Genomic DNA, 27,420 nt, shown 5'->3' with positions numbered 1-27,420 from the left:
TTTCTCTTTAACATTGGTTTCTATGGGGCATGAAACTATCAGAAATCGCGGGAACCAATGTTGAAAAGTCGCCCAAATTATTTCTTAACCATTGGTTTCTATGGGATAGGAAATTGTCAAAAATCGCGGGAAAAATCTTTAAAAGTCGCCCAATTGGGCTACCAAATCGCGGGTTTGGCAACCCTGCATTTGGCCTTGACAATTCACTCAAGCATGTCCAGTCAACATGGCAATAGTTTTGTGGACTAAAAAAAAAAAAAAAAAAGCGCAGTGATTTATAGTGCGCTACGCATAGGCACAACGCCTAGACGTTGATCCACAAGCCTCAGCACACTGTACAGGTTGTCGCTGACCACTACGGCCCCACATCATTCCACAAACCATTGAACAACAAATCAGGGACTTTGCTGCTTCAAGAGCGCACACCCTAGACATTCCACAAATAACCATCGCAACCAGGATCAGCTCCCCGAGTTTCGTACGGGTTACAACAAGACAATTAGCAGTAAGTTCCTTGTCCAGGAGAATTTCAAGCTAACTCAATTTTGCCATGTGAGCGTAAACTGTTAATCTGAACAATACACTTCCGTAAATGCTCATTGTTGTTATTGATTGTAATATAAATGTACGCTAACCAGTAGTAAATTTTATAAACTTTTTTAATTGTTACATAATTTTCAATTGTTGCCTTTATACAAGAAAATTAGATTCACATTTTAAATTTTACAATTAATGTTGAAAAATCTAGCTGGTTTTAAAGAATAAAATTTTTAAAATAACCAAACATAATGTAAATTTCTGTTTTCTGCCTCAAAAGTACTGTAAACGTTACATTTTTCACGCAGTTATTTTTGCAGTTCTGGCAATTGCTTGAGTTGGTTATTTTGCATGTAGGCCAAGTAAAATAAAAAACATGTTTCACATCCGGGTTTTTGAAAAAAAAAGGAGGAAGAGGGCCTTTTTATTTTTTATCGCAAAATCGGTGTACATGTAAGTACCCATAATTAGTGTATGCAATCATGCCTGGAAAAAGGAGAGATAGGCCCCCTCTAACTATCACAAAACCTTATAAAAGTGTTCCTTACATATTAGCATCTCTACTTCCTAGACATATTTTTTGAAAAGTTATAATTATAAAACTGAATTTCAAAAATAAAAATAAAATTGAAGAAACCTCAAAAAAGGAAGCGGGAAGGGACGTGAAACATGTTTATTTTTTAATTGGCCTAATGTAAATTTGTAAATACATAAAATGTATAAAGGTTAGATTTTTGTGTGTGACTACTTCTGCACCTGCATGCCAACTTCCAAATTTGTGAAAATAAAACCTTTGTGAAAATAACCACAGTACTTCTAAATTTAGTCACAAATCATAACCTGGGATCAATTCAAATTAAAAGTTTTGCCTGAATCACTTCAATGGTTCAGTTCTATAAACTGACAATTACTATTATCATCATATATTTTCAGCACAATGAAACCGAAAACATATTGTATAACTACAATAATTGTTTATGCCCTATTCCCATGGTGCTATCAAGCATAAAGTATTAGCCTACATGTATGTGTCGTCTTTAACCTTAACACTGCTTTTTGCTAGCGGAAGTTAAAGAAGAAGAAAAGGAGAGAAATCGAATATGAACAAAGAACTCACTTGGTACATTGTTGTACCCCTGGGATTCGAACCTTAGACTCCTCGGGTCACGTCGGGTACCAAGCACACACGATCACCGGCCGATAGGGGTTGCGTTGGCCCAGCCAGCGATTCCCTAAGCATATCACTTAGGGTGATTGCATCATCGCATCATGTGGGATTCATCATGCACGCCTTTGCACGGTGGTTATCATTGTGGTATTAATGGGTGTTAGGGTTTTAATTATAAATTATGAATTGAAGCTAAAATAAATGAAATATGGTGCAAAAGTTGAATGGAGCGCAAAAATTGTTACTTTTTGGCTAATAATATGGCCAAATAAAAGGTTAATTTGGTCAAAAACCCATATACAGGCATCAACATTGGGGGAGGGGATGATTGTAGGTCTATTTATCATCCCCCTGGCAAAATATTGGGGGGGGATTTATTTGATGCTAGAGTATGTTGCTATCGTTTTTCGGTCGGTCAGCAATTCTCACGTTTCACAATACGATGCGCCTCCAGCAGTCGCTGGGTCGAGGCCAAAATATGCAGTGCAGCATGGGAAAATGTCGACATCCAAAGCCCGAGTAATACATGTATGAATACAAATACAATTTAAAAAACTGGGTGTGTAAATTTAAGATTTGTGTACAAATATAGGCCATAGTGGGCAAAAACTGGGTGTGTATTTACAAATTTGGGTACGGTATGTAAAACACTCCCTACACAGAGCTGGCTGCCAAAACTCTTGCCCGGGAGGGTACTCAACTTCAAATTTGATAGGGATGTGCAGCGCAGAGCGCCAAACGTCTTTGGGAACTATATTCTAAGAACTGATTTGGGGGCAAAAACAGGGCTTGATGAACTGAAATTTTAACATTTTTGTGGAGGTCTGTACTAAAATTGGGCCAAATTATAGGCTTTGGAGCTATTTTTTCCCTAAATTTAAGCTAAAGAGCTACAATTTTCAGAGTTTTACAAAATACAGCATGAATTTTATTAGCCTACTACACTGGCTATCCACTATCCAGGCTTGTGCTTTTTTTAGTATGAGCTTGGAGCGGTCCATGGATTTCCCATGGATTAGCATGTGTCTCTCCCCAGTTCCAATAAACATTCAAAATTTGTAGTTACTGCAACTGATCCCTCCCTCACGTCACGAACCAACCTGGGTAGGCTCAACCATGCAATAAATGAACATGATGAACTGGAGCATGATTCCATTTACAGAAACTGCTGGAGAGCTGAGCCTGAAAAAGGAACCCCTGACTGCCACACATACCCCGGTGACGGTGTACCACCTTTATAATGTGAGTGACCCCCACCTCCATGGACTGTCGTGCAAGCCTCCAGAGGCAGTGATGCCAACGCCGCACCTTAGGCGCACAATTGGGCTACTTGGCGATCACTTGAAGCATGCCGCTACTTGCCTAAAATTGGGCTACTTTTGCCAATCTCAAGCCGCGGCAGTATAAATTTGATGTATTTTCCTTTCAATTTAGCCGATTTATAAAGGTTTTGAGTCTCTGAAGCTCCAAATTGCAATTTCAATGGGTTTTGTGACCATTTATTGATCGGTCAGTAATTTCCCAGTAAGTACCGGAAGTTTTAAAGTCAAGTGCTTTTCCTCCCAATTGGGCGTTTTGCGTTCTAAATTGGGGTAAATCCGCCCAAATATCCGGTATTGGGCGCTTTTTTGGAAGCTTTAAAAATTGGGCTACTTGAGAACCGTTTACCGCGGCCTGTCGAGTCAATGCCTTGACGCTGAAAAGTTAAATGGCAACACTGTCCAGAGGAAGGCTACTTGACTGTCATGATTGACAAGCAAGGGCAGGCATCCACATGCATGCATGCCATGGCATGGAATATATAAATTTAGCCTAATTTTATTTTATGTCATGAATTTACACAAGCTGCACACACATAGACTCTGCAATGCAACATTGGCAAGCATAATAACTTCCGTGCATGCATGATACAGAAGCATAATATTAACCTTCGCCCCGTAAGTAAAGGTTGAACTTGTGTGCACTCGTAGACTGCGGAACTCAGTCTTCCATGATAGTCGTACTTTATCATTTGGTCGTTATATGACTATCAGGGAGAGACTGAGTGGTTAGGCAACATACACGGAGGTGCACCCTTTATCGTGTTGGTTACCTGTTATTTACGGTACTTAATTCATCTTCGTTAGCAATTACGCACACTTACTATTCTACTGAAATTGTCTCTAGTCGTATATGAGGTGATTATGGTTTCTTCTTCTTTATTCCATATTGAAATCAGATGATTATTTGTTACACATTTAGATGCAATCGGTGAGAACACGCCGAAGTTCTTACTCACAGTAGTCGTCCATGTTTTTCGCGCAATGCAATATGGGAAGTCAAATTAGTGGTTCGCGGCAGCTTCTGTACAGCATACCATAGCGTGCAAATTTGGCCAAATTTGGAGAATCGGCGAATCACTGTCAACCCCGTGACGTGGCCATCAGTGTTGAAGTGTTTGGCAGGTTCGCCGTAACTCTGCGATCACGGCATTTATTGCAAGAATAATGGAACTACAAATTCATGTTTGAACAGAAAGGAATCCGCAGATAATGGTAAATTTAGAATCATTGTAGACTATGAAGTCATTAGATAGTCGATCTTTATGTTTTGGTGTGTTACATGTTGTTACAAAATAGGAATTTCATTAACAAAACTCACAAGCAATCTCAACAACTTCCACATGGAGTAATTCGTGTTGTTTATCAGGGTCATAGGTCATACGACACATATTTTGTGTCTTTCCGCCCCTCGGAAAATGGCTTCTATAGTTAGTGACTAGTGCACTCGGCCGCTTCGTTCGCGGGACTTTCCCACTGACGCGACGCCGTTCATGATGTTGTTTCTGTAAGCTTACTTTACACACATAAAGCAACAACAAAATACAACTCAGGTTTGGCACACATTTGCACGTGTTCCTAAAACAGTAAAACATACCTTAAAGCAAAGTTTCTGCATTGTTGTTTCACAAAAACGGAACTTCTGTCGACATCAGAACATAATAAAGTGGACTTTGTTTTGCATCCCGTATTCCTGTCCAACATGTGTTTTTGTACTTTGAAGCTAATAATAGAAACTGTAACAGCGCCATCTCTCAGATCTCGTGCGTTGTAGACTTCTTCAAGATCTTTTTTTTCCCCTTCTTTTCGACAGCCATGGTGTTATCGAAATACAAACACGGCTTATTTTTTATGTTTTAAGAAAACACCCCCCAACACCCCCAACACACACAAAATAAATTTTAAAAATAATAATAAATAAATAAATAAATAAATAAATACATAAATACATAAATAAAATAAAACAATTTTGGCTAAATAATATTCAGCATTTAGTAACTAGTAGTTTCACGCCTATCGAGTGACTATTTATGTTAAATACATAAATACATACATAAATAAATACATAAATACATAAATAAATAAATAAATAAATAAATAAATAAATAAATAAATAAATAAATAAATAAATAAATAAATAAATAAATAAATAAATAAATAAATAAATAAATAAATAAATAAGATAAAAATAGCAGCAAACAAAGTGAGTTTTCGATGCATTGGAATTTGAATCTTTGAACTTAATTTTGGAAATTCAAGAAAAGGGTTTTTTTCTTTCAGCATTTTTGACATTCTGAAAACTTTTTTTACAGTTTCCACACGGCTTCTAAACTGTTTTAAAAACACGAATGAAGTGGAATAGGCCTACAGTAGAGAAATATCCCAATAATATTTTTTATTAAGCTAATTAAAGGTATATACAGTCATGTTTTGGCTATGACCTTTAAAAAAATATTTTTAAAAAAATCCCGACCGACAGACCCAATTGTAAAAAAGTTGTGTAGGACAAGTTACAATCTTTTTTTTTTTTTTTTTTTTGGACTTTACTGATACAAAAAACTTTTGTCTATGGACAATTTAGGGGGGTGTGATTCCCATCCCTTCCCCGCCTATTGATGTGAAATATAATGCAGTGAAAACTAAAGGGTTGCATCTTAAAAGGCCTACTACAGATCCAGTCAATAAATAAAAACAACATTTCAACTTTAAGGCTCTTTAAGGGGGGACTGTCCTCCCTAAAAATCATAATGAAACAAAAATAATGCAATTATTGCCCTGTTCATCATCCTTTTTTGTCCACTAAATAACCGTGTTTTAGGCACAAATATGGTCAAATTGCCCATCGAATAGCATGATTTGCCTTAATTTTGGGCTAAACTAAAAAGTCTGAAATTGAATATTTTCCACGCGTTTCACGCACATTCTTTGTCCGGTATGTCCCCAATTATCATAACAAAATTATGTTCGTCCCCTTGAATGCTTGCACCGCCACTGTCATTTAAAAATAAGCACTGAATTGGAATTGGAATTGGAATTCTGGGTGAATCGAATCAAAATTGAGTAAAATTTAATTTTAATGCATTGAATTGGAATTGAATCGAAATGAAAAATATTTGAATCGAATCAATAAAAAAAATAGGAAGAAAGAATAGAATTGGAATTGAATCTAAATAAATTTAGCGGCAAATGATCTTAATTTGAGTCGAATTGAAATCAAAAACCCGAATCGAAATAACACTAGCTGACACTGCTAAAAAATCTACAGCAAACAATTAACTGACAGTGTAACGGAGTGAGGAGGCAATGATGTTTTTGACTTTTGAGGGAACAAGTAAAAAGTTTTTAACGCGTCATTCTGTAATTATTTTTGTTCATGGAGTGAACTATAGTATAATCAGTTTATCCCTTACATACCTTGTGTCTTGAATAGGCTAGCTATTGTAGCCGTAGATCCCAAGGGGTGGGGGATGGGTGATAAATCCCCCTCAATATTTTCATAGGGGGGTGGTCCACTTTATCAATACCATTATCAGCAGTAGGCCTATAGTACTTCATCAATACCAACATCAGCAATAGATAGCTACTTCATCAATACAAACATCAGCAGTAGATAGCTACTTCATTAATACTAACATCAGCAGTATAGATAGCTACTTCATTAATACTAGACTACCCCGTAGTCCACTTGCCCATTGTGCATACTCTGGATATTGTATTTAAGCTTAAAACTCTGATTTAATTAATGTGTGCACAATTGATAGATTTTCACATCTGATCTTTTCAGTCACCCTACTCCCTCTCTTTGTTAGCTTCCCAAGTAGACTACCAGTACTGACTTTGCCTTGCGGTTAAGATTTTTTAACACGGGGCTCTATGGAGAGTTAGGCCAATTTCTGGCCTAACTAAAATTGGCCATGATGTAATGCATCTTTAAATGGATCTGCCTTGTGATTGGTCGCCCATATCTCGCTATGGTTTAAATCTTCTGGGCCCGCGCCATTACCATTAACTACACCGTACACAACTTTCTGTGGTATTTGCGGCGCTTTTGTGTTGACGCGAAAGTTAATCTCTCATCAAACATCTAGCGCGTCTTGTACTATACATGCTTAGTACTTGTGGTTAATGGACCGATAAACAAGTATGCTTGACAGTGTATTTTTAGAGAGCAAAGTCCAGGGGGTAAAGTGCTGCTTACAATTCAACAGGGATGCAAATTGTGCGGGAGCGGGGAGCACCGCTCCTAGGAAATGAGAGTCAAATTTGAGGAAATAATGCCATGAGAAGAAGAAAGAGAGGAAAAAGGAGGGAGAGAGAATAAAAGAAAAGATAAGATAAGAGGAAGAGGGAAAAGAGGAAAGGAAAGAAGAAGAGTGAGGTACAAGATAATAGGGGATGGCTGTGAGGAAGTGAAGCTACTGAATGGAAGAGAGGAAACACTGGTTGTGCAAAATTTGGAAGAATTCACATTATTGTTCAAGAATGAAGAGCAAAAAAGAGGAAGGTGTTGGTGTTAGAATATGAAAATTTACAATTCATCACCATAGGAGGTATTCCATGTTATTTAACAGGAAAAAAAGAAGTTGGATGAAGACAGGTGGAAACAGGGCTCATATCTGAGGAAATTTAGAGAGGCGACAATCATACCTGAGGAAATTTATAGAGAGGCAGCAATGAGGATTTTCTGGGAACAAAAGTCATGAAAGAATTCAGTGTACTTAGTATCAATACTAAATGCCACTGAGAAGAGGAAAATATTGAGGAAATTTAAAAAGAAGAACCATATAAAGCACTAAACAAGTTGTGCTCCTCTGACAAAAAATGAAAGAGGAAAGGGGGTAAAGGAAAATAAAAGGAGAAAGGAGCCTCTGTCCGACCAAAATTGACCCCAAACTAGTGTAAAATACCAAATTTTTGCGCGCTACGCGCACACATTGTCATCGTAAAGCCTTTTTTGGAAGCTCAAAGACCTAACATACAGTCGCTCTAAAAATTCACGGTATGTTAACATTCTCATCTTTTGAAGTGCAGAATAAAGCTATTTTATGCATGGTAGGCCTATAATTGAGGAAATCTTGAGCCTAAAAACCTTGCTCCTGAGGAAGAAATCACAATTTGCACCCCTGCAATTCAAAGTCCATAGTCGAATTTTCGGTGTTTGCTATCAATAAACTGGTAGATTCCAAAATCAGAATTGTTCAGTATTAAAGTGAGCCATTAAAATTATACAAGATAATGTTGCATTCAATTACTTTTATTGTCACTAATCATCTGATATTTTAAACTCTTTATGACCATTTTACTATTGAATAATTTTAATAAACATCAGTATAATTTTGAGTTCAACGAAATGGGTTCATCATGACTAATAATAACATATTTTAAATAAAATTCGACTATGGCATAGTCTACATTAATACCAACATCAGCAGTATATAGCTACTTAATCAACACCAACATCTGCAGTATATACCCAGCAAACACAAAACGTTTTCGACATCATTCGCAAAAGGTTATAAAAGGTTGTCAGAAAACGTTTAAATGTCGGGTTATATAAAGAGTACATTAATGGTATACAACGTTTTCATAACATTAAATAACATCTGTTGGTAATTTACTGCACTGAAAACACAAATGTTTTGCAGAAAACATTTAAATGTCGGGTTATATAAAGGGTATAAAAACGTTTTAATAACATTCCAAAAACATTTTTGAAAACTTGGTACAAATCATTCTAAATAGAATGTTATTTTGGGGTTGAAAAATATTTTGCCAAAAATGTTTGCCCAAAATATTTACAATAACGTTTTTAAAATGTTTTCACGACCTTTATATAACCCGACATTTAAATGTTATTGACACGTTTTGTAAAAAACATGTTAAGAACATTTCTGTGCTTGCTGGGTGCAAATATTTTAACATAATGTTATTTAAGTGTTGACAAAATATTTGGCCAAAATATTTGCAAAAATAGTTTACAATGACATTTCGAAAACCTTTTAAAAATATTGTTGTAGTGTGTTTTCATACAAAACGTTTTAAACGATTTCATGACCTTTATATAACCCGACATTTTAATGTTATTAAAACGTTTTTACCTAAATCAAAACCCAAAATATAACTTATTTAAAACGTTTTAAAAACGTGTTTGTGTTTGCTGGGTAGCTACTTCATCAGTACCAATATCAGCAGTTAAGATAGCTACTTCATTATACCAACATCAGCAGTAGATAGCTACTTCATCAATACCAATATCAGCCGTAGATAATAACTACTTCATCAATACCAATATCAGCAGTAGATAGCTACGGTACGGTACTTCGTCAATACCAACATCAGCCGTCATCAATACCAACATCAGCAGTAGATAGCTACTTCATCAATACCAACATCAACAGTAGATAGCTACCTCATTAATACTAACATTACATCAGCAGTATATAGCTACTTCATCAACACCAACATCAGCAGTAGATTGCTACTTCATCAGTACCAATATCAGCAGTTAAGATAGCTACTTCATTAATACCAACATCAGCAGTAGATAGCTACTTCATCAATGTCAATATCAGCAGTAGATAGCTACTTCATCAATACCAATATCAGCCGTAGATAGCTACTTCGTCAATACCAATATCAGCCGTAGATAGCTACTTCGTCAATACCAATATCAGCAGTAGATAGCTACGGTACGGTACTTCGTCAATACCAACATCAGCCGTCGTCAATACAAAACATCAGCAGTAGATAGCTACTTCATCAATACCAACATCAGCAGTAGATAGCTACTTCATCAATACCAACATCAGCAGTAGATAGCTACTTCATAAATACCAACATCAGCAGTAGATAGATACTTCATCAATACCAACATCAGCAGTAGATAGCTACTTCATCAATACCAACATCAGCAGTAGATAGCTACTTCATTAATACTAACATCAGCAGTAGATAGCTACTTCATTAATACCAACATCAGCAGTAGATAGCTACTTCAGCAATGCCACCAATGTCAGCAGTAGATAGCTACTTCATCAATACCAATATCAGCAGTAGATAGCTACTTCATCAATACCAATATCAGCAGTATAGCTACGGTACTTCGTCAATACCAACATCAGCCGTCATCAATACAAAACATCAGCAGTAGATAGCTACTTCATCAATACCAACATCAGCAGTAGATAGTTACGTCATCAATACCAGCACCAGCAGTACAGTAGATAGCTACTTCATCAATACACAATCAAACTTTCACCATTGGCACTGTACAAATAATTAAGAGAACACACCAGGTACCACCACCATGATGACCACTTGCACAGTTGGGAAACCACCAACCAACAGTACACACACAGAGCTGCTCATATTACAACCCCATGCACTGAACTTACCAATCAGGTGCATGGATTTTCAAGAAAATTTGTTCTGGACTATGAAAAATGCTCATGCATATTACTTTTGTCCATCAACATTTGACTGTCTCCACTTGTACTTCCTGCACAAGTAGCTTGAATAAACCATAAACTTCTGTAGAAAAACTTTGAAAACCTCAGAAAAACTACTGCTGATGTTGGTATTGATGAAGTATTTATCTAGCCAGCAGTAGATAGCTACTTCATCAATGCCAACATCAGCAGTAGATAGGCACTTCATCAATACCAACATCAGCAGTACATAGCTAGTTCATCAATATCTATATCAGCCGTAGATAGCTACTTCATCAATACCAACATCAGCAGTAGATAGCAACTTCATCAATACTAACATCAGCAGTAGATAGCTATTTCATCAATACCAACATCAGCAGTAGATAGCTACTTCATCAATACCAACATCAACAGTAGATAGCTAATACTTCGTCAATACCAACATCAGCAGTATAGTACTTCATCAATACCAACATCAGCAGTAGATAGCTACTTCATCAATACCAACATCAGCAGTAGATAGCTACTTCATCAATACCAACATCAACAGTAGATAGCTAATACTTCGTCAATACCAACATCAGCAGTATAGTACTTCATCAATACCAACATCAGCAGTAGATAGCTACTTCATCAACACCAACATCAGCAGTAGATAGCTACTTCATCAACACCAACATCAGCAGTAGATAGCTACTTCATCAATACCAATATCAGCAGTAGATAGCTTCTTCATCAATACCAATATCAGCAATATATAGCTACTTCATCAATACCAACATCAGCAGTATATAGCTATATACTTCATTTTGGGTGTTTACTAACTACTTTTACTTTACTTTACTTTACTACATAACTCAAGAACCCCAGGACCTACAAAGGTATATCTGTGATATTTGAATTCTTCTATACACTCGCTATGAATTGATCAATGTAATTTTGCCAAAGCTCACCACCATTCGCAAGATGATGTGAACTACCAAATTGCAACAGTTTAAAATAGTTGCTAACCTTAAATTGATTATAATTAGATAATTAAGGATTTTTACCATAATATTTTGGCCTTATTATAAAGGTATGTTACAAATGTATATGACAAATACTACGACGGATATAAGTAATACAATGATTTAGATAATGGTAGTGATCAATAATTAATAATAATGTTACAGTTAAATATCGAGAATTTACAGAGATAAATCTATTCCAAAAAAGACGATATTATATATCTTATAAATTTACCTAATTATAAATATAGATGGATACTAGCTAGTATCATATTATATTATGCCCTACTATATTATAGTTTAGTTTAGTCAATTTATTTTAATCATGGAAATGATTTTATTTATTTATTTTATTTATTTTTTGCCATTGGTCGATCGATTTAGCCAACAATGTTCAAGTAGTAGACAAGTGCGCCCCCGGTATGCCAGTTCTTTGCCGGTGTTTGTTACAGCTTTTTAGTTGGGAAAGAATCTACCGCGAATTTCAGAATGAATTGGCCTCTTCCAGTTAAAATTCATGCACCCCCTATGGAAGATATGACCTTAATCTCCCACACAGGGGGCGTAGATTTCAAATGAAATCCCCCACTCAGGTAACCGAATTTGAAATTCACACTCCCTGTTTCGAAGATTAACGGTCATGTCTTCAACAGGGGATGTATGAGTTTAGACTGGAATAGCCCATTTGTCGATCCACTTCCGCCCAAGTGGCTGGAATTTCAGTAACAAAAAATTAACCTGCGACGCAGACGTTGTTTCGATATTGTCCTCCGATTGCTTTGCAAATTCCAGTATCGAATTGGTAAGTAATCAGGTTTATTTGTCAATAACTGATTAACTCATTATTCACATCAATATTTGCTCATAAATTATTACAATGAAATCCAGTAAGTAATGTCAGGATGTAAATGAGGCCTAAACCTGTAATTTCTGTTAAATATGTCCAGCTAATAAATTCGGTGTCACATTGCGAAACAGAAGGAAATTAACCATCACACCACCATCATAATCGTCGTCGTCCGAAATCATCAATCATCATCATCATCATCATCATCACCATCATCATCATCCAACCTGATGATGATGGTGATGACGATGATGATGGCTTATTTTCTTTGTTTTGCAATGTGACACCGAATTCATTAGCTCGAGATATTTGTCTGAATTTACAGGTTTACATTTACAACTAGAAATTTCTTACAGGATTTTATTGCAATCATTACGAGTTATATTGATATGAATATGAACAATAAAATCAGTTAATGACAAACATACCATTACTCACCAATTTGATACTGGAAATTGCAAAAACAAAGCAATCGGAGGACAATTTTGGAGCACGTCCACATCGCAGGTTATTTTTTCTGTTACTGAATTTCCCGCCACTTGGGCGGAAGTGACGAAATGCTAAATGGGCTATTCCAGTTGAAATCCATACACCACCTATTTTAGTCACGACCTTAGTCTTCCACACAGGGAGTGTGAATTTCAATGAGGTTACCTGAATGGGTGATTTCATTTAAAATCTACGCCCCCTGCGTGGGAGATTAAGGTCATGTTTTCTACAGTGGGCGTATGAATTTCAACTGGAATAGCCTAATTCATTCTGAAATTCACGGTAGTTTCTTTCCCAACGTAAGCCTATGACACTGAAAAGCTGAAACAAACACCGGCAAGGAACTGGCATGCCGGGGGCACACTTGACTACTACTTGACCATTGTTGGCTAAATCGATTTACCAATGGCAAAAAAAAAGGAAATCAAATCAAATCATCTGGTATTTTCATGATAAAGTAAAGTAAAGTAAAGTAAAGTAAAGTAAAGTAAAGTAAAGAAAAGTAAAGTAAAGTAAAGTAAAGTAAAGTAAAGTAAAGTAAAGTAAAGTAAAGTAAAGTAAAGTAAAGTAAAGTAAAAGTAAGGTAAGGTAAGGTAAGGTAAGGTAAGGTAAGGTAAGGTAAGGTAAGGTAAGGTAAGGTAAGGTAAGGTAAGAATCTATTTGAGGATACTGATGAGGTAGTCAACTGGTGAACTGGTGATATTGAGTATTGATGACTGATATCATAACAGTATTGATGAAGTAGCTATCTACTGCTGATGTTGGTATTGATGAAGTAGCTATCTACTGCTGATGTTGGTATTGATGAAGTAGCTATCTACTGCTGATATTGGTATTGATGAAGTTGGTATCTGCTGCCGATGTTGGTATTGATGAAGTAGCTATCTACTGCTGGTGTTGGTATTGATGAAGTAGCTATCTACTGCTGATATTGGTATTGATGAAGTAGCTATCTACTGCTGATGTTAGTATTGATGAAGTAGCTATCTACTGCTGATGTTGGTATTGATGAAGTAGCTATCTATTCCTGATAACGGTACCGGTATTGATGAAGTAGCTATCTACTGCTGATATTGGTATTGATGAAGTAGCTATCTACTGCTGGTGTTGGTATTGATGAAGTAGCTATCTATTGCTGATAATGGTATTGATGAAGTAGCTATCTACTGCTGATATTGGTATTGATGAAGTAGCTATCTACTGCCGATGTTAATATTGATGAAGTAGCTATCTACTGCTGATGTTGGTTTTCATGAAGTAGCTATCTGCTGCTGACATTGGTATTGATGAAGTAGCTATCTGATGCTGATAACGGTATTGATGAAGTAGCTATCTACTACTGATGTCATTGATGAAGTAGGTATTGCTGATATTGGTTTTGATGAAGTAGCTATCTGCTGCTGATATTGGTATTGATGAAGTAGCTATCTACTGCTGATGTTGGTATTGATGAAGTAGCTATCTACTGCTGATATTGATATTGATGAAGTTGGTATCTGCTGCCGATGTTGGTATTGATGAAGTAGCTATCTGCTGCTGATATTGGTATTGATGAAGTAGCTATCTATTGCTGATAACGGTATTGATGAAGTAGCTATCTACTGCTGATATTGGTATTGATGAAGTAGCTATCTACTGCTGATGTTGGTATTGATGAAGTAGCTATCTACTGCTGGTGTTGGTATTGATGAAGTAGCTATCTACTGCTGATGTTAATATTGAGGAAGTAGCTATCTACTGCTGATGTTGGTTTTCATGAAGTAGCTATCTGCTGCTGACATTGGTATTGATGAAGTAGCTATCTGATGCTGATAACGGTATTGATGAAGTAGCTATCTACTACAGATGTCATTGATGAAGTAGGTATTGCTGATATTGGTATTGATGAAGTAGCTATCTGCTGCTGATATTGGTATTGATGAAATAGCTATCTGCTGCTGATGCTGGTATTTGATATGAATTAGCTATCTACTACTGATGTCATTGATGAAGTAGGTATTGCTGATATTGGTTTTGATGAAGTAGCTATCTGCTGCTGACATTGGTATTGATGAAGTAGCTATCTGCTGCTGATAACGGTATTGATGAAGTAGCTATCTACTACTGATGTCATTGATGAAGTAGGTATTGCTGATATTGGTATTGATGAAGTAGCTATCTGCTGCTGATATTGGTATTGATGAAATAGCTATCTGCTGCTGATGCTGGTATTTGATATGAAGTAGCTATCTACTGCTGATATTGGTATTGATGATATGAAGTAGCTATCTGCTGCTGATATTGGTATTGATGAAGTAGCTATCTACTGCTGGTGTTGGTATTGATGAAGTAGCTATCTACTGCCGATCTACTGCCGATGTTAATATTGATGAAGTAGCTATCTACTGCTGATGTTGGTTTTCATGAAGTAGCTATCTGCTGCTGACATTGGTATTGATGAAGTAGCTATCTGATGCTGATAACGGTATTGATGAAGTAGCTATCTACTACTGATGTCATTGATGAAGTAGGTATTGCTGATATTGGTTTTGATGAAGTAGCTATCTGCTGCTGATATTGGTATTGATGAAGTAGCTATCTACTGCTGATGTTGGTATTGATGAAGTAGCTATCTACTGCTGATATTGATATTGATGAAGTTGGTATCTGCTGCCGATGTTGGTATTGATGAAGTAGCTATCTGCTGCTGATATTGGTATTGATGAAGTAGCTATCTATTGCTGATAACGGTATTGATGAAGTAGCTATCTACTGCTGATATTGGTATTGATGAAGTAGCTATCTACTGCTGATGTTGGTATTGATGAAGTAGCTATCTACTGCTGGTGTTGGTATTGATGAAGTAGCTATCTACTGCTGATGTTAATATTGAGGAAGTAGCTATCTACTGCTGATGTTGGTTTTCATGAAGTAGCTATCTGCTGCTGACATTGGTATTGATGAAGTAGCTATCTGCTGCTGATAACGGTATTGATGAAGTAGCTATCTACTACTGATGTCATTGATGAAGTAGGTATTGCTGATATTGGTATTGATGAAGTAGCTATCTGCTGCTGATATTGGTATTGATGAAATAGCTATCTGCTGCTGATGCTGGTATTTGATATGAAGTAGCTATCTACTGCTGATATTGGTATTGATGATATGAAGTAGCTATCTGCTGCTGATATTGGTATTGATGAAGTAGCTATCTACTGCTGGTGTTGGTATTGATGAAGTAGCTATCTACTGCCGATCTACTGCCGATGTTAATATTGATGAAGTAGCTATCTACTGCTGATGTTGGTTTGATGAAGTAGCTATCTGCTGCTGACATTGGTATTGATGAAGTAGCTATCTGATGCTGATAACGGTATTGATGAAGTAGCTATCTAGTAAAGTAAAGTAAAGTAAAGTAAAGTAAAGTAAAGTAAAGTAAAGTAAAGTAAAGTAAAGTAAAGTAAAGTAAAGTAAAGTAAAGTAAAGTAAGGTAAAGTAAGGTAAGGTAAGGTAAGGTAAGGTAAGGTAAGGTAAGGTAAGGTAAGGTAAGGTAAGGTAAGAATCTATTTGAGGATACTGATGAGGTAGTCAACTGGTGAACTGGTGATATTGAGTATTGATGACTGATATCATAACAGTATTGATGAAGTAGCTATCTACTGCTGATGTTGGTATTGATGAAGTAGCTATCTACTGCTGATGTTGGTATTGATGAAGTAGCTATCTACTGCTGATGTTGGTATTGATGAAGTAGCTATCTACTGCTGATGTTGGTATTGATGAAGTAGCTATCTACTGCTGATATTGGTATTGATGAAGTTGGTATCTGCTGCCGATGTTGGTATTGATGAAGTAGCTATCTACTGCTGATGTTAGTATTGATGAAGTAGCTATCTACTGCTGATGTTGGTATTGATGAAGTAGCTATCTATTCCTGATAACGGTACCGGTATTGATGAAGTAGCTATCTACTGCTGATATTGGTATTGATGAAGTAGCTATCTACTGCTGGTGTTGGTATTGATGAAGTAGCTATCTATTGCTGATAATGGTATTGATGAAGTAGCTATCTACTGCTGATATTGGTATTGATGAAGTAGCTATCTACTGCCGATGTTAATATTGATGAAGTAGCTATCTACTGCTGATGTTGGTTTTCATGAAGTAGCTATCTGCTGCTGACATTGGTATTGATGAAGTAGCTATCTGATGCTGATAACGGTATTGATGAAGTAGCTATCTACTACTGATGTCATTGATGAAGTAGGTATTGCTGATATTGGTTTTGATGAAGTAGCTATCTGCTGCTGATATTGGTTTTGATGAAGTAGCTATCTACTGCTGATGTTGGTATTGATGAAGTAGCTATCTACTGCTGATATTGATATTGATGAAGTTGGTATCTGCTGCCGATGTTGGTATTGATGAAGTAGCTATCTGCTGCTGATATTGGTATTGATGAAGTAGCTATCTATTGCTGATAACGGTATTGATGAAGTAGCTATCTACTGCTGATATTGGTATTGATGAAGTAGCTATCTACTGCTGATGTTGGTATTGATGAAGTAGCTATCTACTGCTGGTGTTGGTATTAATGAAGTAGCTATCTACTGCTGATGTTAATATTGAGGAAGCAGCTATCTACTGCTGATGTTGGTTTTCATGAAGTAGCTATCTGCTGCTGACATTGGTATTGATGAAGTAGCTATCTGATGCTGATAACGGTATTGATGAAGTAGCTATCTACTACAGATGTCATTGATGAAGTAGGTATTGCTGATATTGGTATTGATGAAGTAGCTATCTGCTGCTGATATTGGTATTGATGAAATAGCTATCTGCTGCTGATGCTGGTATTTGATATGAATTAGCTATCTACTACTGATGTCATTGATGAAGTAGGTATTGCTGATATTGGTTTTGATGAAGTAGCTATCTGCTGCTGACATTGGTATTGATGAAGTAGCTATCTGCTGCTGATAACGGTATTGATGAAGTAGCTATCTACTACTGATGTCATTGATGAAGTAGGTATTGCTGATATTGGTATTGATGAAGTAGCTATCTGCTGCTGATATTGGTATTGATGAAATAGCTATCTGCTGCTGATGCTGGTATTTGATATGAAGTAGCTATCTACTGCTGATATTGGTATTGATGATATGAAGTAGCTATCTGCTGCTGATATTGGTATTGATGAAGTAGCTATCTATTGCTGATAACGGTATTGATGAAGTAGCTATCTACTGCTGATATTGGTATTGATGAAGTAGCTATCTACCGCTGGTGTTGGTATTGATGAAGTAGCTATCTACTGCCGATCTACTGCCGATGTTAATATTGATGAAGTAGCTATCTACTGCTGATGTTGGTTTGATGAAGTAGCTATCTGCTGCTGACATTGGTATTGATGAAGTAGCTATCTGATGCTGATAACGGTATTGATGAAGTAGCTATCTACTACTGATGTCATTGATGAAGTAGGTATTGCTGATATTGGTATTGGTGAAGTAGCTATCTGCTGCTGATATTGGTATTGATGAAGTAGCTACCCAGCAAACGCAAAACGTTTTCGACATCATTCGCAAAAGGTTATAAAAGGTTGTCAGAAAACGTTTAAATGTCGGGTTATATAAAGGGTATATTAAGAGTATAAAACGTTTTCATAACCTTAAAAAACATTTTTTGATAATCTACTGCTCAGCAAACAAAATGTTTTACAGAAAACGTTTAAATGTCGGGTTATGTAAAGGGCATAAAAACGTTTTAATAACATTCCAAAAACATTCTTGAAAACTTGATACAAAACATTGTAAACAGAATGTTATTTTGGGTTGAAAAATATTTTGCGAAAAATGTTTGCCCAAAATATTTTCAATAACGTTTTAAAAACGTTTTCATGACCTTTATATAACCCGACATTTAAATGTTATTAAAATGTTTTGAAAAAAACATTTTAAGAACATTTCTGTGTTTGCTGGGTTCAAATATTTTAACATAATGTTATTTAAGTATTGACACAATATTTGCCAAAAATGTTTGTAAAAATAGTTTACAATAACATTTTTTGAAAACATTAAAAAATATTGTTGTAGTGTGTTTTCATACAAAACGTTTTAAAACGTTATCATGACCTTTATATAACCCGACATTTTAATGTTATTAAAACGTTTTTACCTAAACCAAAAGCCAAAATATAACTTCTTTAAAACGTTTTTAAAACGTTTTTGTGTTTGCTGGGTATCTGCTGCTGATGTTGATATTTGATATGAAGTAGCTATCTATTGCTGATGTATTGACGAAGTAGCTATCTACTGCCGATCTACTGCCGATGTTAATATTGATGAAATAGCTACCGTATCTACTGCTGATGTTGGTACCGGTATTAATGAAGTAGGCCTAACTATCTACTGCTGATGTTGGTATTGATGAAGTAGCTATCTACTGCTGATAACAGTATTGATGAAGTAGCTATCTGCTGCTGATATTGGTATTGATACAGTAGCTATATGCTGCTGATATTGGTGTTGATGAAGTAGCTATCTGCTGCTGATATTGGTATTGATGAAGTAGCTATCTGCTGCTGATATGATGTTGGTATTGATGAAGTAGCTATCTACTGCTGATGTTGCCATTTGATGAAGTACCGTAACTATCTACTGCTGATAACGGTATTGATGAAGTATCTATCTACTACTGATGTCATTGATGAAGTAGCTATTGCTGTTATTGGTATTGATGAAGTAGCTATGTTATGAGCTGAGTATTGATGAAGTAGCCATCTACTGATGATGTTGGTATTGATGAAGTAGCTATCTATTTGTACCGGTATTAATGAAGTAACTATCTACTGCTGATGTTGGTATTGATGAAGTAGCTATCTACTGCTGATAATAGTATTGATGAAGTAGCTATCTGCTGCTGATATTGGTATTGATGAAGTATCTATCTGCTGCTGATATTGGTATTGATGAAGTAGCTATCTGCTGCTGATGTTGGTATTGATGAAGTAGCTATCTACTGCTGATGTTGCCATTTGATGAAGTAGCTATCTACTGCTGATAACGGTATTGATGAAGTACTACTGATGTCATTGATGAAGTAGCTATTGCTGATATTGGTATTGATGAAGTAGCTATGTTATGAGCAGAGTATTGATGAAGTAGCCATCTACTGATGATGTTGGTAGGCCTATTGATGAAGTAGCTATCTGTTGCTGATGTTGGTATTTATGAAGTACGGTACCTATCTATATAAATAATTATCGGAAGAAGCCCCAGCTGAAGCGGCCTATTGGTGAAGTAGTTATCTACTGCTGATAAGGGTGATGATGTAGCATCTCTCTGCTAGGCCTATATGTAGTTTCTTCTAATCCTTTTAAAATATTAAAATTATCAACTGCTGACTATGTAAAATGCATGCAGAAGACTGGAAATAAGTCTAATTCATAAATGTGCTGCCCTCTGTAGTTCAGTATTATTTGTCAACATGGCGGAAGAGGCGGAGACACCAAACACGGAATCTGCTGTGATTGCAGAGCCCAATTTGGACCCTTCTTTTGATAATCTGGATGATATTACGGTACGAGTGAATAAAAGTGAAATATATAAAATGTTGTAATTAAGTTTGAATGATTTTTACCGTGGTAGAAATGTAGAAAACTTGAAACAAGGAAGTGGATTCATTACAAGCCTGTCGAATTCTGAAGTGTTTACATTGTTTACATTCACTTTTTCTGACGTCTCACAAAAGGGAAATTTCTATCAGTTTGTACAGGGCCTTGAGTAGCACAGGTTCTGTGCTGTTTTCTGATACCTATGATAATCCAAGATATTCTATGCCTCGGTGCTCGCTTCGCTCGCTGAGGCGTCGCGGTTTGAGAACGTGGCTCAGCGACTGACAGTGTCAGTGGCAGTGCTCGCTTCGCTCGCTGTTCGAGAGGTGCCGCGGTTTGGGAATGGGGTTCTGTATCTGTCGTCGTCAGCAGAATCTCCTCTTGTAGAGGCAACATCGCCAACCTTGACTAAAAGAGCATGACTTGGATGGACGTGCAGGTTAAATTGAAAATTTTTAGTTGCATAATTCTTTGTTGACTTGGATCTTGAAGGCTTCAATGGTAGCGGCATTTACAGTTGCTGTAGACAAGTTGTTCCATATAGGGATGGTAGATGGAAAAAATGTATCCCCATAGCGTCTGGTTTTGTAACGGATCTGGCGGAACTTTTTGTTGTGCCCCCTGGTTTCTCTGGTTTGGTGAACAAGGTGACTTCCAAGTGAAATGTCGACAAGCCCATGCGGATCTTGTAAAGCATGGATACTTTCTTGATCTTTCGTCGGGTCTCTAATGGTTGCCACTCTAGTTCAGCCAAGATTTTTGAAACAGTACCCTCCTCTCTGCTGTAGTTATTTTTACAGAAACGTGCTGCTTGCCTTTGTACTCTATTAAGCTGGTTGTTGTTTGATTGGATTGGAGTGTCCCACACACTAGCTGCGTACTCCAGCAATGGTCTGATGAGGAGGGTGGAATATGCCGTAGATTTGGCATGGACGTTACATCCCCACAAGTTGCGGCGAACTAAGCCTAGCACTCTTTGTGCTTTCTTACATACTTCCCGGACATGATCATTCCAGGTTAAGGTGTTATTGAAACATACCCCCAGGTAGCGTGAGAAATGACAGATTGTAGCTGCTCACCACAGAAACTGTAAATATGCTTCTAGGATTTCTGGTACCTATTGTCATTGTGACACATTTGCTTGGGTTAAATGACATGAGCCAGTCATTTTGCCATTTCTCTAGTTTTACAAGATCTTCTTGGAGTGACTGAGAGACTTCATCAGCAGTTGTGGCAGTGTATGACAGAGTTGATTCTAGGCCTTCAGTTCCAGGCAATTTATCAGCATAGAATATGTACATGAAATACCAATTTACTCTTCTGTTTTGTAAATAATTGTCAGGGGAGTTCATTATCCTTTCATTCACTTTTGAGGATTATATATTTAATATAAACTGAGCTCAAAAAGAAACTTATAATTTTTACAACTTGTGAATCACAAGGTCATATCTTAAAATACTGTCAATCAAAATGAACCAAAATTACACACAGGATACCCTTAATACTCTACTCAAAACACATGTCAGTAACCAAACAGTTGTCCAACTGACACAACAGTAAAATGCACTGTCATGGGACAGCTTCCTGGACTTCCTTCACTTTCACAGCCTAACATTTGGCACCCAGGACAAAAAATCTGTGAGAATGCACACAAGATCCTTGCACAGATGATAAAACGGTGCTGCTTTCTGCTTTTCATACACTTTTTTTCATGAAACAGGGCTGGGCTGTGAATGTGGTCCAGGAAGCTGTCCCATGTCAGTGCATTTTACTGTTGTTTACTGTTGGTTACTGACATGTGTTAAGAGTAGAGTATTGAAGTAAATCTGTGTGTAATTTTGGTTCAATTTGATGGACAGGATTTCAAGATATGACCTTGTGAAAAATTATAAGTTTCTTTTTGAGCTCAGTTTACATTTTAATATCAGAAATCAGAATCATAATTTCATAGATATATCCAGGCCTAGAAATCTGTGGCAGTGCTGGCGAAATGCGAAGCCATTTGGATACTCGCAAGGGAATTTTGCGAGAATCCTTGATTCGCGCAAATCTATATCTCGCTTCCACTGCACAATGATTGAAAAAAATACTGCTCTCATACAGTCTCATTTAGTCATCCAAGATGGCGACTCTGGCGAACAAAAGATTGGCCCGCAACCGATGGCTGTTTTTGCTTTTAAAATGCCCTCTCAAATCAGTATTATTGTACAAATTATTAACGATTTAAGTAAATTATCCAATATCCATATGGATTCGCCCGGTTGATGTTTTATGAGAATCTTTGCGCGAATCGATTCACGGATTCACGTTGGATTTCTGAGCCTGCTATCATGTGATGTCTATTTATTTTTAAAAAGTGTAATTAGTACGGTATCTAGGTTTTTATTTAGTACTGTTTCTACTATTATTATTAGGGGTAGGTCAAACAGCCTTTAAAAATATTTGGAACATTTGATGCAGTATGCGTATGATCTCCTGAGCATTTTGACACCTTTTTCATCCAAATCGGCCAAAGAACGGTACAGGTGCCGCCAAAACAAGTATTTGGACCGGGAGGTCTGAAAATCAATATTTTCATCAACAATCATTATTGTATGGCTGATTCTTTTCAAGTTGATGTTGATTTGTATGTAATTGATGTCCAGAATTCCATTTTGAATGCATAAAAATTGAAGTTGCTGTTTCCTTGAAATGGCTGTTTTCTGTCCAATAAGGATGTGAGATCGCTTTGCATAAAACATGAACACACTCTCTTCACATGGAATTTGAATGATGCTAGTGTAGTTTGAAGATAATCACATGTGGCATATCCTCAAGAAATTTGGGCATGATATTTTTTTTTTTTTGACCATTTTTGTATTCTCAGCAAGCCTTCCATTGAAACGTACGTATTCTAAAGTGCATTGACCCCTGTCCGTACAGTTAACTGGCAGCGTTCTATGAAATATTCAAATGGCATTTGAGGGTTCGAAAGTGTGGATAAATGCGGTTTTATTGTTATTATTATATTAATCTCAATCGTGCCCATGGTTTTTTGTTATCAGAAGGGAAAGAAGAAACGAAAAAGGAGAGAAGGTGAACAAAGAAATCAGTTTGTACCCCCAGGATTCAGACCCCTCTCATCAGTCTCATGCCACACAGAAGATCACCAGCCTCTAGCCATGGGGGTTACGCTGGCCCGACCAGCAATTCCCTGAGTATATGACTTGGGCTGATTGCCTCATTCCATCACATGGAATACATGCACGAGCAGTGGTTTTAATAGTGAACTCTGGTTTGGTTAGGGTTAGACTATAAATACTTCCATTCACATGTTGTTTTTTTTCAGAATTGATATTTTTATGATAAATTATCATTTGCATTCAAGGGCTTAGGCAGCCAGCCGTGTAGGGAGTGTTTTACACACATAAATTTGTATACACACCCAGTTTTTGCCCACATAGCCTATTATACTTTGTACCCAAATCTTAAATTTACACACCCAAACCTTCAAATCCTGCCTAAGACCCTGTTTGCCTTTATTACTTTTCTTGTAGATCGATGATGATGAATTTGACATCCCAGAGATTGAAAATGCCCCAACACTAGAAAGCATTCTCAATGAGGTAAGAAAATGCCCCAACACTAGAAAGTATTCTCAATGAGGTAAGAAAATACCCCAACACTAGAAAGTATTCTCAATGAGGTAAGAAAATACCCAGGAACCCTTCTGGCAGCAGTGCTTGAATTCGGCTATATCACATAGCAGTTTGCTCCTTATTTTGAAGCAACTGCTACCCAATTTTGCATTTGTATAGCAATTTTTATAGTGATAGTATAAAGAAGTACCCTGATTATGATTTTAATTAGCCAAAAACTGCTATGCAAAATTTTAAAACAAATTCGAACCCTGTCTGGCAGGCAATTAGGATAACATTGGTAAGTAAAAAAAATACTTCATTTCTAATGCTTCTACAACTTTTGGATACAATTCAATACCTCTATGATGAAATTTTATCTATTGTTATAAATTCATCTTCAAGGTGCAGAATTCAACAGGTCTTTAAAGATTTTTGCCAAATTTTTCTATGAAATTTCCACATGTAAAAAACGTTTTGAATTTTTGTAAATACCTGATAGGATTGCGCATATATGTTTAGCATTCCAGTAGACAGTAAAAAAGTAGTGGCTGCGTAGGTTTGAAAAATGATATGTAAAAGAGTCCAAGTGCAGAAATAGACTTTTATCAAGTCATAGACCTTTATCAAGACTTGATAAAGGTCTATGACCGAAAATTGTGTTTAATTTTGCTACATAAATAAATTTATACAAATGTGGTTTGACACAAAATATTTCTGCTCTTGGACTCTTTTATCTAGCATTTCACTGGTCACTTTTGAATTTATCATGGGGAATAGCAGTTCTTGGAATAAAAAAAATAAAAAAAATTGATTTAAATAAAAAAAATTGTTTTAATTTTTTTGATTAAAAAAAAATCATCAACCCTGATGAACTGTCTGTGATATTTCAATTAATTCTTAATTGTATGTATTTTTCAGCCTGAGGATGCTTATGAACCAGACTCTCAACCAGGGAGTCTCTTCAGTGAGGCCACTGAATCGGAGTCTACAGCATCTCCACATAGATCCGATCACAGCACCCCTATGAGACAGTAAGTACTATGGGCTATTCCATTTAAAATCCACACTACCTCTGTCGAAGATTGAGCTAAAATCTTCCACAGAGGGAGTATGAGTTTCAAATAGAATAGACAATTGGGTAACTGCCATTTGAAAGACTCACTCCTGTTGTGGAAGATATAGGTTTAAAGCCATAGTACAAGGGGAGTATGGGTTTCAAAATGATTAACCCTGACCAATTTCATATACTCCCCAAAATCTTCCACAGGGGGAGGGTCAATTTTTAATGGAATAGCCCGATGTTGGATATAGGTTCCATTCCCAGAAGCTTATCCTTGAGGTCGGTATCAGCAGTATCTCCAAGTACACCCCTATGAAACAGACAGTTACAATAGTTGTCTTACTCTAAGGCGACAAAAGAAAAATAGCCTTAGGTCTTTTTTTTTTACAAAATGCCCACCAAGTCACCAAAATCTGCAATATTTTGCAATTTGGGAAAAAAAATTTCTTCCTGATATAACTATTTTCGAAAATTAGGTCGGCATTCATTTGTGCAAGGAAAATTTGTTTCCAAAATTTTGGAAAATCTGTGTCGGTCGGGCCCGTAGAACAGGGTTTTCTTTTTTCGTCGCCTAATGGGGAAATGTATGAAAGGCTTTGTCAGTTTTGATCCAAATATTGCAAAATTCACACTGAAGATTGATGAATACATGGGATTTGTTGTAAACTATATTTGTTTGAGTCAGTAAAGAAGTGGCAGTACGTTCCGATGTCAGAGGTCAATCTCTGCTCCAAGGAAGTTGCTTGATGACCTGATCCCAACCATGTGACAGATTAACTCTAACATCCATGCTCCTGTTGAGGACTGTTGTTCGCGGTTCGGCTCTGACCTGCACTGCTTCTTTGACTCCCTGTTTAAACCAACAAGTTTCATGATCCAAAATGATAACGTCAATGTCAAAACTGTGACCTCTGCCCTCATCAAGATGTTATAGACAGCTGAATCATTGCCACTTGAAGTGGCTAGTCTATAATATTGGGACATGCGACTCTGCAGCGGTTGGCCGGTTTCGCTTATGTGAAATATATGACTGAGACTAAACACAGTGTAACTTCAAAGAACAAATTTTAATCTTTACCCAGAGCCGCCAGCGCACATAAACGTTGAAAAAAAACCCCAGTGTATCTGGTCGGATTTGAACCGGTGACCTTTTTATTACTAGCACAACGCTCTGGCCAATTGAGGCACACTGGAGAAGCAGTGGCGTACCGTGGCCGCCCCAACCCCGGGGGGCTGAAGAAGAAACAATTTTGCCGCCCCTCCTTAACAGCAGGAAAAGGTTGACCCAATTTTTTTCACAGTCGTTTGAAAAAGTGAAGAGCAAAAAAAAAAAAAAAAAAAAGGATTTTAGGCGCTAGCGCCCTAAAAGCAAAATTTTTCACAATTTGTTATGCTTTTTCAATTTTTGCCCTTTTTTTCTTTGCTAATTAGTTTTGCCGCCCTTCCGTTTTTTGCCGCCCTGTTTTTGCTGCCCCATCTTCTTCCGCCGCCCCTTCATTTTTGCCGCCCCCCTACTTTGACCCCGGGGGGCTGGCGCCCCCAAAGCCCCCCAAAATACGTGCATGAGAAGAGCGGAAGATCTTAATCTATAAGTATTAGGTTGGAATGGTGTAACTTTGTTGAAATTTTTCTCCTTGCAGGGTGAGACAGAAGAGCATACAGTATGCAGTACATGGCTCTATCATTCGACATGTCATGCTACGCAGTATATCATCACAGGTCATGTCAGCCACTGTAAGTTGAGAAACTTGAAAGAGACCAATATGAAAACAAACAAAAAGTAAAGAAATAAATGGAGCAAAGAGTTCATCAAGACACATCATGCTGTACATTTTGTTTCTTTTATTTTATTTCTTCATTTGCCTGGGTTGCTCATTCAGGGGATGTTTTAAGGTAGGCAAACTGGAGTGTAAATTTGAGGACTGCACTTTGCCTTAAATATAGAGTACTCACTTTTCATACTGGTTGGAATCTGAGAGAGGTCAGTAAAGTAACGACATCCACCATTTACTGTATGCAAGGCATTAACTAGAGGGGTGTCTTTAGGGTGTCCAAAATGATCAAAAATACCTTATTCTACAAAATCAGGGTGTCCACTTCCTATTCACTCCATTATAAAAATCAGAATTATAGGGTGTCCAAATTAAAAACAGGGTGTCCAAATGACACCTGGACACCCCTCTGGCTAATGCCTTGGCTGTATGTCCACTGTGATGTTGGAAAGGGACCCACATTTAAAAGCCTGTATAATAAGTACATATACATACACTCATTGATACATTGCACATAGAAAGTCTTCCTCGCATGAATTTGTTTAAAATCATTTTGGTGAGATTTTCAATCAAGCCA

The 27,420-nt window shown here is 36.9% G+C and overlaps 2 protein-coding genes across 2 annotated transcripts in view; one reads left to right on the top strand and one right to left on the bottom strand.

Moving 5' to 3' along the window:
• The window catches only part of LOC140168648 (3'-5' exoribonuclease HELZ2-like), a 122,069-nt gene extending 117,333 nt beyond the window's left edge, over window positions 1–4,736 (bottom strand). The window contains 1 exon segment of the mRNA XM_072192059.1: window positions 4,622–4,736. The gene's annotated coding sequence lies outside the window, so the exon portion shown is untranslated.
• A 15,519-nt stretch (window positions 4,737–20,255) lies between these two features.
• Window positions 20,256–27,420, top strand: part of LOC140168644 (vacuolar protein sorting-associated protein 8 homolog) — a 93,441-nt gene continuing 86,276 nt past the window's right edge. The window contains 4 exon segments of the mRNA XM_072192055.1: window positions 20,256–20,357; window positions 23,928–23,996; window positions 24,930–25,042; window positions 26,712–26,805. Coding sequence (XP_072048156.1) covers window positions 20,265–20,357; window positions 23,928–23,996; window positions 24,930–25,042; window positions 26,712–26,805 — 369 coding nt within the window. The 5' untranslated portion in view covers window positions 20,256–20,264.

This window comes from Amphiura filiformis, chromosome 13, assembly GCF_039555335.1.
Source record: "Amphiura filiformis chromosome 13, Afil_fr2py, whole genome shotgun sequence".
Taxonomy (NCBI): Eukaryota; Metazoa; Echinodermata; class Ophiuroidea; order Amphilepidida; family Amphiuridae; genus Amphiura; species Amphiura filiformis.
The sequence above is the reverse complement of the archived record's forward strand: the minus strand, read 5'-3'. Positions and strand labels throughout refer to the sequence as shown.